Source organism: Terrapene carolina, unplaced genomic scaffold (genome assembly GCF_002925995.2).
Source record: "Terrapene carolina triunguis isolate 2854851 unplaced genomic scaffold, T_m_triunguis-2.0 Scaffold96, whole genome shotgun sequence".
NCBI lineage: Eukaryota > Metazoa > Chordata > Testudines > Emydidae > Terrapene > Terrapene triunguis.
This window is the reverse complement of record NW_020664447.1, coordinates 35,104,472-35,123,351: the sequence shown is the minus strand read 5'-3', so window position 1 is coordinate 35,123,351 and position 18,880 is coordinate 35,104,472. Positions and strand designations below refer to the sequence as shown.

Sequence of the window (18,880 nt, the reverse complement as noted above, 5' to 3'; positions counted from 1 at the left end):
TACCAGGTATGTTTCCTCTGAACTTCAGCACATCTCTGTGAATCACAAAACTATTGAATAACACTTAGAATTAAAATAAGTGACACAGCCAGTGGTTCTCTGACACTGATCTTTAGAGTATTTGTGATCTGCAGTGATTTGTGAGCTAGTGATTTGTGGAGAGATGGCTTCTCACATGGTTCTGACTCTTTCCCCTTGTTTTTAGCTGCCAAATTTCATTAAGTAATGTTACTTTTCCATGTAAGCAAGTACTGCAGCTGCCTTGTATGAATGGGGAGGGCTCCATGAAATTTATTCCTTTAGTAAATATGTGGTTTGCACTATGAAACTTTGAAAACCTCTGATTTAAGAACCCACTGACGTAGGAATTCATTCCTCTGATCAGCTTTTGCCTTCCATCTTAATGAGATTGAAATTTTGGATCTGTATAATGTCATGGCCTTAAACTCTTCTGTTAAGCTTCTATGTGGAGAATTTTCTTAAACTCCCATATATGGGATTTTTCCACACTGGGCAAAGATGATATACGTGGGTGGATTTCAAAACATCAGTTATGTTGTTTGGAATGTGTTTAATTTAAGAATGTGCAGGGAAATGTGTCTGTATTTTCAGATCACTATATGGAAATGGTATACTGAGTTGCAAAATCATTGCATCAGAACAGTTGCATGCATTGTTTGTTCTTATGTCTGAAATCTTCACTTTTTTTTTTTTTTTCCTCCCAACAGAGCCCTTCTGCTTGGCAAACTACCCATCAGCCTTTCATAGTGTGATGTTTAATCCAGTAGAACCCAGATTACTGGCTACTGCCAACTCTAAAGAGGGTGTGGGACTTTGGGATATTCGCAAACCACAGAGGTAAGAGCTGGCTGTCTTTATTCTTATAGAGTATTATGTTGTCTAATCTTCTTTTCATAGGTGCTGGCATGCCATTCAACTAGCTGTGGTCCAAATGTGGGGTGGTGAGAGAGGACCTGAATGAGAGGCACAATAAAAAATTTAGGGCACGAAGTTTTGCAATAATGGAGGATTAATTTTTTTAGTGTGTATATAGTAGAACCTTGATTTATACAAAAACCCCTTTTATTCATAATGGAGCTTCATCTCCCCAGGAATTTTGGAAAGCTGAAAGGCTCACCAGGCTATCATCACTGCATCTTAACTTTACACCCAGCACTGATGCACTGAAATACTGGTAGAGTGCGCAACCTTAGTGGAAGCTAGCTGTTTTTGAGTAACTGGAGGAAAAGCCATCAGTCTCCAAAGTCTGTGCGCCTTGGGTGAGCTGACCCAGCAGCAACTCCCAGTTATCCAAGGGTTTCAGATATTCAAAAAGTCCTATGGATACTCAGACTTCTATTGTCTAATTCAACTTCATTATTCTGCTTTCTGGCAAAAATGTACAATTTAAAAATGAGTGTGTACGATTACAGTATTAGGGGGAGATGTACTTCCTTTTAAAATAAAGGACATCCCTAATGTGCAACATCTGAGTGTGGTATGTGCACTTAGGCTTTTTCTTTTGGAGCTGCTTTTTTGGGAAGGAATGTTCTTCTTTTTCTTTCTCCCTTTTTACAAATGTAACTTTAGAACTAAATTTAATTTTCTCTTGATCAGCATAATCTGAGAATTCTTTTGAGCAGTTCAAGTAAATGTACAAAATTTCCCTTTTTGTTTTTTCTTGTTTCGTAATTGGAAATACGCAAATATCATTACAGTAAAGAAAATTGGCACGTGCAGATAAATGAAAAAGAATTCTAAGAGAATGAATTTACAGTGATTTACACTGTCCATAGCCCCAGATTTACAATTTTACTCAGACAACAGCGCACTTGTATTTATTACTTATCCACTGGTAGAGCAGACCAATCTTCATCTAATGGAGTTAGATTAGGACTGGCTTTTATAGAAAACTCATTTAAACCTGTTAAGCCATCCATTGTACTGGTGACAGAATGATGGACTCTGATTTATTTAAACTGTGAATTATTTAATGGATTGGTTTTGTTTTTTGGTACCTAGTTTTAATCAGGACTTTCCCATGGGTCCTTGGCTGTGGAACTCTCACTTGGAAGACCTCATTGGCTGCCTTGTAATGCTACACGTCAACCATCTAAATGTTGAGAGAGTGAACTAAAAGAGTAGTTAGAATCTGTATCTAAATTGCCTTACCTGATCTTTTCCATACTTTCAACACTAAGCTAACTGTAACTTTTCTGATAGTTACTGAGACTTATTTAGCCCTTAATGAGCATTGTTGTCCTTGGTCATCCCTTTAATATGAAGTTCTAGTTTAAGGGCTTCTCTATGCAAACACTCTTTTTTTTGAGGCAAGCTAGGGTCTAAATCACCTCTGCACCAGTCTGCCGCCCACTAAGTGTCTGGGTGGATCCTGCTGCCATACACTACAAATTCTGTAGTATGCTTTCAGGAATAGATCAAAATGCAGTAGGGAACTCTTCGTGCATATGAGCAGGATCCACATGGACACTTACCCCGTACTAGCCTGCTGTGTACTGTTTACACTCCAGGTTGCAGTGCACTGTTTGTGTAGACAAGCCCTAAATAATTACTAACAGTTTAATTGTAGAATTCTGTGTCCCAGTTTCACTGATACAGTCAGGTTCCCAGCTCAGTTTTTCCTTTGTCAATACTATAAAATATCTTTTTTGCTTGTAAAAAGATAAACAATCTGGGCTCTTTGTTTCTGGCTCACCCCTATCTATGGTAATAAAGCTTCCATGGTTGCAACTCAGGGCTTGTCTATGCAGGGAAATGTACTGGCATAACTCTACTGTTATAACTCTCAGTATGGACATTTATTGTAGAATGAGTGCCTTTTTCCAGTTTAACTTATGTCATGACACAGCTCTCTATTCCAGAATAAGTGTCCACATGGGGAGTTACAGCAGTATAGTTATGCCAGAAAGTTGCTCCGTATAGATAAGCCCTTAGTTACCAAATTCCTGGATGAGCTAGAATAGAGTGAAATGTGCTCTCCCAAATAGATGGATGGGCTGTGCTGGGCTAGCATGACTAGAAAGTAGCCAAAATTGTCATTAAATGCAGCAGAAATTATCTTGAATAAATATATGTAAGATGGTACCATTTTTATGCATGTACTAACTTTTTTTCTGGCAGTGATAGCACTCTCTTGCTGGCGAGTTCATACTTTTCTGTTTCTACATTTAGACCTTTATTTCCATCCTGCCAGGTCTCTGGGTTGGTCTTTAAGGAGTCAGTAGTGATCTTTTTTCCCCTCAGAACCTGATGGTGTTCTGCTTCTCTCATCGACTTGTAGAATAACTAAGATCTCCAACCTTAAGACACTGTTCTGCCCCATTGCTTAGCCTTAGTAAGCAGTAACTTACTGCAGAATGGAGAGCTTGGGGCAGGGAAGGGAGGAATAACCAACTTTGCCTATTATTTCAGAGGGCACTAATTTAATCCATACTTGTATAGCTTTGTTCTTGCTGATACCCAAAATTGTCACCTTAAAAATACTCACCAATCTGAGTATGTTCTGTCTTTTGGCTGCTATTTATATTGTTCTGGATTTAACAGGTTTATTGTTGAACAAAATAATAAACTTTGCAAGGAGAAGTTGAATCTCAGACACATGAAATCCTCATTTAGGGCAAGATTCTGCATCTGTTACTCAAGAAAAAGTCCCATAATTGACTTCAGTGAGTTTTTTTTTTTCACTGACTAAGGGCCGCAGGATTAGGCCGCTGAGGCTTTGACTGGACTGGAATATGTTGGCAAAGACTTGCATATTTTAAGAGTAATGTGTAGACAAGGTACTCTGCCTTTAGCACATGCTTTAACTTGACCAGTTTAACAACTCAATGAGTTAAGCATGTGTTAACAGCCGGATGCCTTGTCTACACTAGACTCTTCAGCTGTGTTGGCCAACTTGCTAACCGCCTTAACATCACCTCTTTAAACTCTAATCTAGACAAGGCTTTTGTGTAGTTTCAGAAGTATGCCTCAGCTGTTCTAGTTTTCTACACTGGAGGATGTTGTGTGATATAGCAACCCCCACCGCCCAAGCTGGCTGGGATGGTGGGAAGGGGTCAAAATAGACAGTAAACTTATACATCTAGGAACAAAGAATGTAGGCCATACAGGGTGGGGGTCTCTATCCTGGGAAGCAGTGACTCTATCCACCATCACCCCCCACCCCAGATTTCTTCAATCAGCTGAACATGAATTCAGTGTGATGCTGTGGCCAAAAGGGCTAATGTGATCTTTGGAGGTAGAAACGGGAAAAGTGGAAGGAGTAAGGTGGTTACATTACCTCCTGTATGTCTCACTAATGCGACTGCCGCTGGAATACTGCATCCAGTTTTGGTGTCAACAATTCAAGAAAGCTGTTGATAAACTGGAGAAGGTTCATAGAAGAGCCATGAGAATGATGAAAGGATTGAAACACCTACCTTATAGTGATACTCAAAGAGCTCCATCTGTTTAGTTTACAGAGAAGATTGAGGGCTGACTTGATCACAGTCTATAAGTACTTACAGGGGAAACAAAAATTTGACGGTCTAGCAGACAAAAGTATAACACGGTCAATGGCTGGAAGTTGAAGCTAGACAATTTCAGACTGGAAATGAGGCATAATTTTTAACAGTGAAGATAACGTTGTGGTAGTGGCTTCCCTATATCTGGTGATTTTAAAATATATGCTTTAGTTCAAACAGGAATTATTTTGGAAAAATTCTATGGTCTGTGATATGCAGGAGGTCAGACTAGATGATCGGTGGTCCCTTCTAGCCTTCTACCCTATGAATTAACTGGGTTATAATCCCAGGTTATTTTGTTCTAAAATACAAAGTCTTTGCCATTTGCGCTAAGGAGAATTTCTATCAGTAACAAGGCTTTTATACCTTCTGTTCATCAGCCACTAGAAATTAGCAGCCATGACGCTATAAGAAGCAGCACTCCTCACCCCTTCTAACTTAACCGTAAAAACTGTAAAATATTTTTCAATTTTTTGTTCCTGCTGTGTGAGTACAACTTGTCCCAGGCTTTGAAATGGATCAGTCTTCCGATTAGCAGAAGACAGTAGCAGCTTTCTAACTATTGCAGTGTAGTGATCAAATGAAAAGCCAAACTTTCCTCTAAATATGTGCGGAAAGATAGGGGAAGTTACACAGGCTTGAGATAGGACTCAAAAGTTTCATTGGTCAAGTCTTAAATTTGATCATGTACTGACTAAATGAGTCCCAGGTTACATCTTGTATGAGAGATTGACCACTAAAAAGAAACCAATAGAAAGAGCTAATCTCTAAATACAAGACAAGTCACTTAACTGCTTTTCTGTTGCCAAACTGATTCAACACAGCAAGTGCATTTTTCTGTTGCATTGATATTTTGGGAATCTTGAGTATGGTGCTTTGGCTCCTGAGTGCTAACATGTGAAGTGCTGATCAAACACAAACAGCGCTGTATGAAGCCTAGCTGGGGCATAAGGTGGTTTTGTCGAAAGAAACAGATCTCCAAAATCATATGGGCCTTACTTATTTTCCTTCTTTCTTTAATAATACCTTAGTACCAGGTTTAGTGAGCTCTCTAAGGCAGGAGTTCTCAAACTGGGGGTCAGGACCCCTCAGGGGGTCACGAGGTTATTACATGGGGGTCGCAAGCTGTCAGCCTCCACCCCAAATCCCGCTTTGCCTCCAGCATTTATAATGGTGTTAAATATATTTAAAAAGTGTTTTTAATTTATAAGGGGGGTCGCACACAGAGGCCTGCTGTGTGAAAGGGGTCACCAGTACAAAAGTTTGAGAACCACTACTCTAAGGAAAATGCTACACTGCTTTTGCAAATCCTTGAGGAGGATGACTGTTCAGACTGAGCTGTCATAAGGCTTTTGTGCCACTAGATGGTGTCTAGAATCCATATTATGTACCCAAAAAACATGTTTGTGCGTGTCTTGAAAATTATCTTTGCTTACAAGAGTGAAGAATGTATTGTACAGAACTGCCTGGAGTAAATAAATAAGGCAGATTACATATTTTCTCCTTTGGACATGTCTAATTACACAGTATTTTTAAGTTCTCAAGTTTTTCCCCTTTTTTTAAACCTGGAACCTGTTAAAGGATATACTGTCTATTTCTCCATCTCAGTTCTCTCTCTTTAGTAAAGTCAGATGAGGTTTATTCTTACCTATGTCAACTAATCTGGAAATCACGTGAGATCAGAATGGATTTAGGTGCCTCTTGTTTTTGGCCATCTTCCACTTTTGAAATGATCAGCAAACAAAACATTCCCATGAACTCCCATTAGTGCTTTGTGACTGCTGTTCATGATGGGGATGCTGAGCTTGCACCCCTATGCCTCATTCTTGAAGGGTGAAGGTGTTAAATGCTGTCCAGGAACAAGTGTCTTGTTTGGTTGAGCGAAACTGAATAGTTTCCGTAGGGGATTGGTAGTGAGATTCGGAACTCCTCACCTGTAAGAGACTGGTTCAAATCCAACTAAGGTTTGTAGTAACCAAAAGTTACCATCTGATGGCCGTACTATGACTTCTAGCCCTTGTCATATAAGTCAGTCTGCTTTCAAATAGCTGGGTATTGAGGTTAAGACAGTAGCTTTCACCACCTCTTAAAAACTAAACAAGCAACTCCTAATATCAAATCAGCTCTTGGTTGTCTTGTAGAACTTCTTTCCTCAGCTAAGAGAACAGTACTCCAGTGTATATTACCCCTTCTGATAAGAAAAAGCTATTTGCATAAATAATTGTCTAAAATTTACCTGAGCCTAAGATGCACTACTATTCATACAGAACTTACTAAAACTAAGAAGGCTGGCCTAATGAATCTTATCCATATTAGCATCTTGACTTGGAGCGTGGTCTTACTGCCTCTCTCATACTCCAAGCCCAGGAAGCAAGTTCCAGCTCTGTAGGTAGGGATTGCCTCACTGGGTTCAGTAGTGAACCTTCTCATCAATTAAAGAGCAGATCCTTTGGACTTTAAGGATGTTCCTTCCTGTCTGAATATCCTGGAAAGGTGGGGGCTATCATGTGGAAAATGTAAAGTGGGGTAAAACTCAGTGTATCTTCAGGACTCCAGTAAAGTCAAAAAGAGAGCATTTCTCACCCTGTCTCCCCAAAGAAAGTACTGAAAGGTGGCTCTGTAGCTCAAGGCGGAACAGCTTGTAAAGAATCCTCTGTAGTCACAGAATGGACTCATCCTAACTGTATTAGGGGGAGTAAGGAGAATATTATAGTCTCCTTGACCCACTTAACCCCTTGCTATTACAAGCTGCTGGATTTCAGTGAACTGGCACACATGGCATTAGGCTGTAGATATGCACCTTTGCAGGGTATCATTTGTACATACTAAGGCACTAAAGTAGTAAGTCAGACTGTTTCTTCTCTGCAGTAGCTTAGTTAAGCTACTAAGATGGTTTGGGGAAGAGCTCTCACTGTGTCATACCGACAGTCAGAATGTTAACATGTCAAGGTGTTCCTGTGAATGAAGCGAAAGAATTTGGAAGTTGTGCATGTGAGATACATTGGGTTAATACAGGCTGGTTCTTGTTGTAGCCCAATCAGCATCTTTAACAAGCTTGCCAGAAAAGCACTATTTGAGGCAGGCTTTGGTTGGTTGTCTGCAAGCTTTCACAATGGTACACATATAATGTAACTGCTGTCTCCAAGTGCTGAGCAACAGCGCCACCAAGTGAAATGGATGGGAACTTCAGGTGGTCTGCACCACTGAAAATCCAACCCTTCACTTCTGACTGGTTTTCCTTATTGCCTCAGTCCTGTCTACCTGTGCGGGTGTGAGCTAATGGAAACTTGAAAAGTTAACTTCCATGATGCTGCATCCAATGTAAGGCCTCTGCACTCTGCTATACAGTGCAACATTTCCCCCCCTCCCACCTGGCAAATAAGCCTACTATGGAACCTTTGTTTTGAATCCCATCCCTTATGTAAGCGAAATGTAAGAATAATTCTGATTCCTAAGGAAAAAATCTAGTCTGGACTGTACCGACTTTTCTCCTAGTTAAAATTAATGGGGTGCTATTTATTTATATAATACTTCCCAGTGGTTCTCTCTAGTACTTTTTTCTCCCCCTGCTGTGAATGACACAAACCTCCATTGTGAAAGGGCACTTATGAGTTTGAATGTTAGTTAAGCATTACTGCTGGATGTAGACAACCTTAAATAAACAGCAACTGTAATGTGCTCTCCATTCTTTGTGGAAGTAAAAGATCTGCACGTAGTCTGATCTTATGACTGTGCTTTAAGTGGAGCTCTGTTCATAAAAGGACCTATTCTGAGGAAAAGAAACTGTGGGGGTTTGTTAGTGCTGCTCTGTGGCCATATTGTGGCACCAGCCTCATGTTCCATAGTGTCAAGCGATAAGAGCTGTGGTATTCAAATGGGTTGAAAGAAATTAGTAATCTCAAGAGCAGACAATGTGGTACAAACAAATAAATGCTAATTCACAAGCTTTGGGATTGCAGAAGTCCCTTCAAATGGCCAAGAAACCACACCCCTTTGCTTGGCTCTATATAAGCACTAACTGTTTAATTGGTTCAGTACAGTAAAATTATATGCGATATATATTTGTGTGTGTGTGTGTGTGTGTGTGTGTGTGTGTTGGGACATCTGCCAGCCTTTTTCCTAAATGAAAGTTGTGCTGCTGTGTGCCGCAAAAAATAAAGAAATGCATTTTTGTCAACTATTACTCATCAGCATTTTTGTCAACTCATTTCCTCTTCCCCGCCATTTTTGCCTTTTGATGTGAGTTTGACTAATTTTGTACTTGTTGAAATTACTGGTGATAGCTAGTACAGGCACAGGACAAATAGATGCAGTGTAAACTCTTGCCACCACAGCTCTTCCAAGGCACCTCAAATCTGACTTGCAGTCCTCTCCCACAGTTCTACAAATGCATCTCAGACCTAAATTGTAGCATCCTCTTACTCTAGTTCTGTGCTGCCATGCAGCTCAACTGATACACCTCACACTTAACCTGCACTACTGGCTATTGTTCCACTCCTGGGCTCCCCCTGGCAATGCATAATTCAGTACAAATGCCCTACATGCCTAGATGCTAAATTGAGATCTGCGCATTTATTTCCAATTGTGTCTGAAGACTGCTTTTTACCGCTGTGAAAAGTAATGCAGTAAACCACTGAAACTGATAGTGGAACCCCATTGAATTTGTGGAGATCTTTGGTACTATTTCAGATTTTGTAGGATGAGGATTTTTGTATGGTGGTAGTTCTATTTTTGAGGGTGTTAGAGCCTTCAGCATAATTACTGTTTTGGAAATGGATCAGGTATTGAAGATCTTGTGACTGCATTCAGACTTTATCCACCACTTTACCTGTGAGTCCTGTTTTCTGCAGGGCCGAGCATTTCTCTTTCCTAAAGTTTTACGTGCACATCTAATCTTTGGTGGTAGCTTTTGGAAAAATGCAGTGCTCCAGTGGTTTAAAAGCAGAGGTGCTTCTTTAAATCTGTAAAATTTGCACAGCAAACTGCTGGTGTATTTGCTGCCAAATATTTGTACTCCTGAGATGAACACTTTTCTAATTTGCTGGTGTAGATACCATACACACTTACCTAAGGTATTTCTAAAGATGCTTATCACTAGGTATGTCTATGCTGCAACTGGGAAGTATGATTCCCAGCCCGGGTAGACAGCCTGAGTCTCCCTCATTTTGCTATTTTTAGTGAGCTAGACCTGTGTGGATGTTGCAACACTGGTGACAACTTGGGTCTGGTGGGCTTGGACTCACTCAAGCAGCTAGCTAACCCATGGTCTGAGCTTGATGTAATGTTCATGCTGCTATTTTTGGCACTACCTCAGCTTGAGCTAGCACATTAATCTGTCTACCCACGATGGGAATTGCACCTCTAGCTGCAGTGTAGACATCACCAAAGAGTCTCTGCTGGATACAACCTGGTAGGTAAATCAAGCTTTTTGAGATTGTTACTGTCAACTCTCTTTGGCCTCCCTGCCTTTTTAGAGCTTGTCTTAACTTTGCAATGGACTCAGAATCTTACTCAGATGTTGCCTCTGACCTGGCTTTTGTCTATGTGCCTCTCATCAGAGTATGGTGGTGCTTTACACCTGAGCTAGCTGGCCTGTCTTGGGTTATAGGCTAAAGCCGGAGTGCTGCTTATGCCCGGGCTGGTAACTGGCCCACTTTGCAATCTGACTGCAGGCTAAACCACTGAAGTGCTAATCTCCGCTTACTGCAGCACTGAGAACCATGGGATTTGATCACAGAAGTCCTAATGACTCACATGAGTGAGGATGGCAACAGTGTGGGCACAATAACTTGAGTATGGCTTTACCGTGTTGCTGCTCACACCTGTGCTAGGCTAACCTGGGTACCGATCACTTGAGTTAACTATGCAGTCTGTGTCCATTAGCAACAAGCTTCTTTGCTGAGCTCTGTGCTACTGCACCTCCTTCCCACTGAAGTGTGTGTTCTCAAACTCCCAGTAGAGTCTGGCCTGCTCCAGACCGTAGTCTTTTGAACCCAAGACTGAGACTTGTAGCAGCCTGAGCTCTGCTGCAGGTCAGAGGGTCCAGAGCTGAGAAGAAATAGGCACTGGCTGGTACTGCTGAAGTCTTACTGTGGTAAACTGTTTTAGTTGCCCAAAAAGAGAATGGCACTATATGTTTGTAGTTCTGTCACTTCCCCCACCTCCATTCCTTCACGTTAATATGGGCTCTGAGAGCTAGGAGACAACTTGTGGACACTAAAAATTTTTACCAGGTGCTGATAACTGGCGTCAGCAATGGTTGCAGGGAGGCACTGAAAACAGACTAATGTAAAATATAGACCGGACCAAACAATTTCCAACACACATTCAGAAATTGTAGTTGGACCTTACACTGAGCAGGTTCTTCATATTCTTCTATGTAGGAGTGCCAGGTCTAAGAGGCAAGACTGCTCTTTAATTTGAATCTTCTTTTTTTGGGGGGGGCGGGGGCGAGGGGAGAGGAGAAGGTGGCAAGGGAGTGGAATGGGGTAGTGGCCCATCTCTAAAGTGAAACTTTGGAGGAGTCTGATGGTTTTTTGAGTTGAATGGCTTCTCATTAGTAACAAAACCTGTCACTTTTAGCTAAGGATCTCAAAGCTTTTTTACAAAGATTAAGACTTGTTCAGTGTCCATATGATAGAGGTAAGTGTATCAAAATGAATATTTCTAATACTTAGATAAATTAGGAGATCCAGGTATACATATATAAAACACAATGCTGAACTAGTCTGGAAAAACAAACTCTTCAGTCAGAGAAGAGAAGCTATACGCATGTTAAATTGACTTTGTTCACTAGGGGTTGTTTGTGGGTCCCCTTGCAAGGGAGCTGCTAGACTTTTAGGGGGAAGGAGCTCTAAAAGGAAGTTACTGATTGTTTGCATCAATAACTTTGGTGAACACAATCTGTGATCTCTCAATTACAACTAGAAAGGCAAATTATTTTTGACTGGCTATTGGAAGCATAATTAAACAAGGTGGAATAAAAAAACCCTGTTTATAGGTAAAAATATGACCTCCATGTCTGTGTATAATGAGGGTTTTTAACACCTGCAGAACAAAGACTAAATCACTCATAAAAACACAGGCCATGAGCCAAGCAAGAGGGAAGGGGGAGGGGGGGAATAGAGCTATTCACTGGCATAGGGGTGTGTCCTAAGATGGCTGTAGTGCACTTGCTAGATATATTTCTTCCTTAGACAAGCTATTGCTTTGTGATAACTGTGAAATGGCACCTTTGTATCTCAGCCTCGTCTCAAAGGGCAAATGACTTGTCCTTTTATAAGGGGTTTATTTTCCTTTGTCTTTGAAACTCAGGGTGAATTGTTAATGAACTTGTTTGTTTTTAGTTCGGTGTTTTGACAGTTCTCAAGGTGCCCAAGTCTGAGAGTCACCTTGTTACCCCTGTGCCTCCAGCAAGGGGGAGACTTGTGTGTGCTTAACTGTGTCAGCTCCCTGACTCCTCCAGCCTGTTAGCCACCCAAACAATCTTGTCTGGGCTATGCCAGCCTGTACTTTGCCTTGCAGATTAACAGTAGGTGCTCCCTGGTCCCTGAGCCCCTTTGAAGCATTCCCCTGTAGTGTTCAGTCGCTTATCCACTGATTGCTCCTAGTAATACCAGATATGCTGTCCCTAACGGAACAGTACACACACCAGCTTGTATGATTCAACTTCGGATCAATACCTTGTACAATACCACAGCACTGAGATATATCTATAGTGAAAACAAGAATAAGTTTTTTATCAAATATCAAGATTCAAGAGAGAGAGTAAGTTAAGGATAATGGAAGCAGAAGGGTTACATATAAAACAAAATACACAGTTTCTAGAGACTAGACTAAATGTAACAAGCTAACCTCTTGTCTAGAGTAGGCTGATCTCCCCCAATGCTTTTTGCAGCATTTCCAGCCGAGGCTGGTTTTGATCCCGTTTTCATGAGTGTAAACAGTGTTCATTTACTTCATAGATGCAGGATAATAGGGTGCTTTCCTTGTCCCTCAGCTAGTCCAGTAAACCTTTGAAGTGCACCCCCAGATAAGGCTCTTTCCCCCCTGCTGTTCTGTTCTTCCTGATAAATTGCACAATCCTTCATCTGCATGAAGGTGATTGTTAATGAGACAACACTCAATTTACATTTCAACAGATAGATGGGTAAACATATCTGGTCTGGCAAGAAACCAGTTTTTCACTTTTGCCTGGAATTAATACTTTGATGCAAACTATAAGAACACATTTCCAGTATCTAGTAGCAATACATACATTTTACAGCTTTTAGTGTAAACCTCACATGATATTCTTTATGGATAAATACCTTGGAAGTGATGTGCTATGGCTTGTGAGTTTCAGGTCTGTTAGGAACTGCTGTCACAGAATAGTAAACCCTTTGCAGCCGGTACCCAATGGGCCTCTGTGTCACATGTAGGTGGTGGTGTAAAAGGAGTGGAGTGATCTACTGCTTTGATTAATTGTTTCTCTTGTGCATATTCATTTCTCATGTGCTTGAGGAAAGCGGCAGAGGGATGGGCTGAGTAAGGATGGTGTGTTTGAGAAGGGACGCAAAGCGCATTCTCATAAGACAAGGGCTGCACTCTGTACTACAACAATGGTAGTGACCTGTGCTAGGAGTATCTTTTGTGAAAGGGTACCTGGAACACTTTCAGCAGTTATATATTAAATGCTGCTTTGATTCCAGAATAGTGTTAGCAGTGAATAGGCACAAGGCCTTTATGACCTTTCCAGCATACATATTTTCCTGCCTTGGTTCAGTACTACTCAGCTTCATTTTATATAGCAGCTTTCATTAAAACTGCATCACAAAATCCTTTATGGAACAGTCAATAAATGGGACCATGAAAGGATATTTAGAGAGTTGTTTGTTTGTTTGTTCCCCCCTCCCCTCCAAGAATAAAAGTATCTTCACATAACAGACTGGGAGTCAGAAAACCTGACTTCTATTTTCAACTCTATCATGGTGTCAGCTGGACAAATCTCGCTATCTTTCTCTACCTCAGTTTACCCATTTACAGGGAAGCATGTGATCCTTAACTGGTTGGCTAGTTGTAAATCCCTGCTTTGAGATTCTCTAATGGAAGGACTAATATAGCAGCAAAACGCTACCCCCATAATCAGATTGATTTATTCTTTCCATCACCGGTTACTTAAGAAAGTTGTGATTACTTTTGATACCGAAGAGGGGTGTGGCTGCACTTCGTTTCATTTACTTAGCAGTGTCAGTCCTTGTGTGTGTGTGTGTGTGTGTGTGTGTGTGTGTGTGTCCAACATCATGATAGTCTTGCAGTCTGACTCTGGCTCAACTGCTAAGGTAAAGTAATAGTAACAGATTCACTTTTCAAGTGCAGCAGTTTGTAATTCATAATGAATTACCTTTCCAGACTAACACATTGCCTTCCCTGGTAGCTGTGTACCTTGTTTTTTACTGATGTCAAATCGGCTTCATTTCAGAAACAATAATTTGTGCCTTCGTTTTTGTCTGAAGGTCGCCTTCCTATGGCATATCTGGTGTCTCGTCAGTCTGGTGGAATCTGCTGGTTTTTGTTTTTACTTTGAATCCTGCTTACGTATATTCCCGTCACACACTGTCACCCTACCGTACAACTGCTACTTTTGACCAATTTAAATAATAAAATCCTAAATCAGAGAATTTAGAGATGGAAGAGGTCTATTAGGTGATTCAGATCATTCCCTGTGGTCATAGCAGGATTCTTTTTAAAACTGTATTCTACACTTCGCTTTTAAAATCAAACAAAAGGTATTCTGTTTCTGTTGAAAAACCATTTTACAGTCTGGTAGATCTCGCTTATTATTTAGATTTACAGCGGCTCTTAGAGGACCTAAACAGGGATCAGGGCTCCATTCTGCTAGGTGCTGTACAGATATGTCATGAAGATGATTCAGAGGTTGAGCTCTCTGGGACAGGTTTATGAGAAGACTCAACAGGTGGATGAAACAAGCAAATGGAGAGGGGATGGAAGGAGGATTAGTTAACAGTAAAATAAGCATGATTTTGCAAAATCAGCAGTAGTCTTGACTCAGCTGCCTAACTGTTGTCATCTGGCTGTGTTCTGTAGGCATAAGGGTGGAGGTGAGTCTGAAGGAGGGGTTTGAAGAAGGATAACTTTTTTTTTTTGTATGCTTTCCTCTTCACCCTTCCTCCCCCAAATGCAAAAGTCTGTAGTTTTGTCTATGAATAAAGGACGAAATGGAAGAAAGCACAAAGATATTTGTGAAAGAAGTGAACTGGCCAGAAAGGCTGAATTCATTGGCAGGGTAAAGGAGGCATTCAATGGCCAAATTAGATCTTAGAGCTGGAAGATAGGACCGATCTAACCCTGGGGAAACCCTTCCTGATATTTACCCAGTTTTGCCAACTCTTACAAATTTATCACAAGTCTTGTGATATTTATTTTAAAGTCCTAGCTCCTGAAGTCAATTATCACATGAGAATCTCAATTTACTTTTTGTTTTTGTTTGTTTTAATGAAAGTTTTTAGCCTTCCTGGTTGGGGTGGAAAAACTTGAAAATGAGACTTAAATGAACCCTACAAGAACCAGAAAGCCAACCCTCTCTTCCCCCCCCCCCCCATCAGATTTTATAAATATAAAATTTAACCTCATGATTTTAAAACCTATTTTGTTTTTGGTGTGGGGGAGAAGTTCACGTGATTTTTTTTTTTTTAAAGTTGTTTGGAATTGGCAGTACTGTTTACTCTAAATTTCTCCACGCTTTATCCAGTCTGGAAGGAGGTAGTGTATTGTACTTACGTGGGGTTAATTTTATAAGGGAAGACAGACCTGGAAGCTTTAATTTTTGCACAAGCTTTGTTTTTTCACTCTCCCAGCACAGACTCCCAATTTCCTGTGAAGGATTCTGGGTGGTGTAGTCCTACAGGAATTACCTGTACGAAGTATTGCTATGATTAGAAATACTAAAGGGCATTCAGAACATTGTGCACATACTATTAAATTATATTAGAATTCTTAGGACCATCTTGTATGTGTAGATTAATTTTTTAATGTATGCACTGATGGGCTATTTTCACCTCCCTTTTATATGTTTCACAGGCATTAAGAGACTTCAGAACTCAGTAGGGGGGGAAATACCAAAGCAACCAACCACAGTACCTTACCTTCAAAAAGGGGAACTACACAAAAATGAGGAAGCTAGTTAAACGGAAATTTAAAAGGAACAGACACAAGAATGAAATGCCTCTAAGCTGCATAGAAATTGCTTAAAAACACTGTAGTAGAGGCTCAAACTAAATGTATACCCCCCAAATAAAAAAAAAAAGGTCCAAAAAATGCTACCATGGCTAAACAGAGTAAGAGGCAGTTAGAGACGAAAAAGACATCTATTAAAAATAGGAAGTCAAATTCTACTGAGGAAAATAGAAAGGAGCATAAATTCTGCCAAGTCAAGTGTACAGGTATAATTAGGCAGGCCAAAAAAGAATTTGAAGAGCAACTAGCAAAAGACTCAAAAACTAAGTACATCATAAGCAGGAAGCCTGCCAAACAGTCAGTGAGGCCAGTGGCTGATTGAAGTACTTAAGGAGCACTCAAGGAAGAGAAGGCCCTTGCCAAGAAGCTAAATGAATTCTTTGCATTGCTGTTCACTGTGGAGGATGTGAGTGAGATTCCCACACCTGAGACATACTTTTTAGGTGGCAAATCTGAGGAACTATCCCAGATTGATGTGTCAGTAGAGGAGGTTTTGTAAGTAACTGATTAAACTAAACAATAATAATTCACTAGGACCAGATGGTATTCACCCAAGACTTCTGAAGGAACTCAGATATGAAATTGCAGAACTAATTGTGGTATGTAACCTATTGCTTAAATCAGTCCCTGTACCAGATGACTGGAGGACAGCTAATGTAATGCCTATTTAAAAATAAATAAATAAATAAGGGGGGGGGGGGGGGGGGGCTCCAGAGGGAATCCTGGCAATTACAGGCTGTTTAAGCCTAACTTGAGTATCAGGAAAATTCATTGCAACTATAGTAAAAAAATGGAATTATCAGACACTGATGAACATATGTTGAGGAAGAGCCAACATGGCTTTTATAAAGGGAAATTATGCCTCACCAATCTACTAGAATTCTTTGAGGCTGTCAACAAACATGGACAAATGTGATCCAGTGGATATAGCTTTCTTGGACTTTCAGAAAGCATTTGACAAGGTCCCTCATCAGAGGCTCTTAAGTCAAGTAAGCAATCCTGGGATAAGAGGGAAGGTCCTCTCATGGATCAATAACTGGTTACAAGAAAGGTAACAAAAGGTAGGAATAAATGGTCAGCTCTCAGAATGGAGGGAGGTAAATAGGGTCTCCCAAAGCTCTGTACTTGAACCAGTGCTGTTCCACCTACTCATAAATGATCTGGAAAAAGGGGTAAAGGGTGAGGTGGTCAAGTTTGCAGCTGCAAACAAAACTACTCAAGATAGTTAAGTTCAAAGCTGACTGTGAAAAGTTACAAAGGGATCTCACAAAACTAGGTAACTGGGCACCAAGATAGCAGATGAAATTCAGTGCTGAAAAATGCAAAGTAATACACATTGGAAAACGTCATCTCAATTATATATACAAAATGATGGGGTCTAAATTAGCTGTTACCACTCGAGAAAGAGATCTTGGAGTCATTACGGATAATTCTCTGAAAACATCTGTTCAATGTGCAGCAGCAGTCAAAAAAAAGCAAACTGTTAGGCACCATGAAAAAAGGGATCGATAAGAGGGAAAATATCATAATGCCACTATGTAAATCCATTGTACGCCCACACCTGGAATATTGTGTGCAGATCTGGTTGCCCCATCTAAAAAAAAAATTAGAATTAGGAAAATTTTACAAAGAAAGGCAAAAAAAAAAAATATTGGGGGACAGGAACAGCTTCCATATGAGCAGAGATTTAAAACACTCGGACTTTTCAGCTTAAAAAAGAGACAACTAGGGTGGGGAGGATAGATCTGTGAAATAATGAATGATGTGAAGAAAGTAAATAAGAAAGTGTTATTTACCCCTTCACATAACACAAGAACCAGGGGTCACCCAATGCAATTAATAGCAGGTTTAAAACAAACCTAAGGAAGTACTTCGCACAACTCCGTCATCCTGTGAAACTTGTTACCAGGGCATGTTGTGAAGGCCAAAAGTATAACTGGTTTTTAAAAAAACAAAAAACAAAAAAAACCAAACACGAAGTTAGGTCCATCAATGGCGGGTAGCCAAGATGGTCAGTACAACCCCATGCTCTCAGTGTCCCTAAACCTTTGGCTGCCAGAAGGTGGGACAACAACAGAGTATAGATCACTTGATAATTGCCCTGTTCTAGTCATGCCCTCTGAAGCATCTGGTACCGGCCACTGTCTGAAGACTGAGTCCTGGGCTAGATGAACCACTGGTCTGACTCCGTATGGCCATGCTTATGTTTTCAAAGCAGGTTAGATGTATAGCAGGTTTGTTTTGGCTTTGTAAATAAAGTAGAAAAGTCCACTGGTCTCAAAAGCCAAGACACTCATCTTGTGTTTTCTTCTATACCATCAATATTTTCAGTCCCTATAGGGAGTGATCCATAATAAATGAGAACTTCTTGTTTGTGTATTGAAAACAACCTTCTTTCAAAGCCTAACTGATCTGTTAAAATCTCCTTCTCTGTTTTTCCCAGGCTTAGATTCTTTTTGCCAGGTTTTATCCCAATACAAATTCTTTTTTGCACCGTTAGAAGTGCCTCAGTTTAGTGGTTACAGAGATGCTGACAAACCTGATGGCATGTGATCGTGTGTATTAGGCATTTTGTTTTCATATTGGTTACGAGCATTCAATTTTTTTTTTTCCTTTTAAGGTCAGTCTTTTTTATTGCATTATATTGTAAACAGCCCTGCTTGAAATTATCAACACTTTCTCTCCCTTCCTTCCTTCCTTCCCTCCCCCACAAATGACTCTCATTTCCTAAAGACATTGACTGTAATACATTTCACTGTGTAACATTTGTTGCTTATCAAAAGGAATGTGTATTGAATGGCTCCACTAATGCTATCCTGGTGCACTTTTTGTTTTAAACTTCCCCCAAGGTCCTATGCTATTCTCTCTGTATCGGTGGCTACTAAGTGTGGCCAAGATAACTTATGAACAACTTGGGCAAGCCTATGCTGACCCACCAAATGTTAAACATTCCATCTTTTTTTGGAATGTTTATTTAAACAGCTCTTTTTAAAAAGGCAGTTTTTTTGTTTCAGGCATAAGTGGTCCCTCCCCCTCTTCTCTCTCTTTCCCCCCCCCCCCCCCCACTTCCCTGGAAAGGAAGCCTTGAGCTGATGCAAATACTGGCTGTTGTGGTTCTCCCC

General features: G+C 40.5%; 1 protein-coding gene across 1 annotated transcript in view; it reads left to right on the top strand.

Annotated features, from left to right (window-relative positions):
- DCAF5 (DDB1 and CUL4 associated factor 5) overlaps window positions 1–18,880 on the top strand; it is a 91,726-nt gene that overhangs the window by 26,591 nt on the left and 46,255 nt on the right. The window contains exon 5 of the mRNA XM_024218828.3: window positions 729–858. Within this exon, the coding sequence (XP_024074596.2) occupies window positions 729–858 (130 nt within the window). The remainder of the gene's footprint in view (window positions 1–728; window positions 859–18,880) is intronic.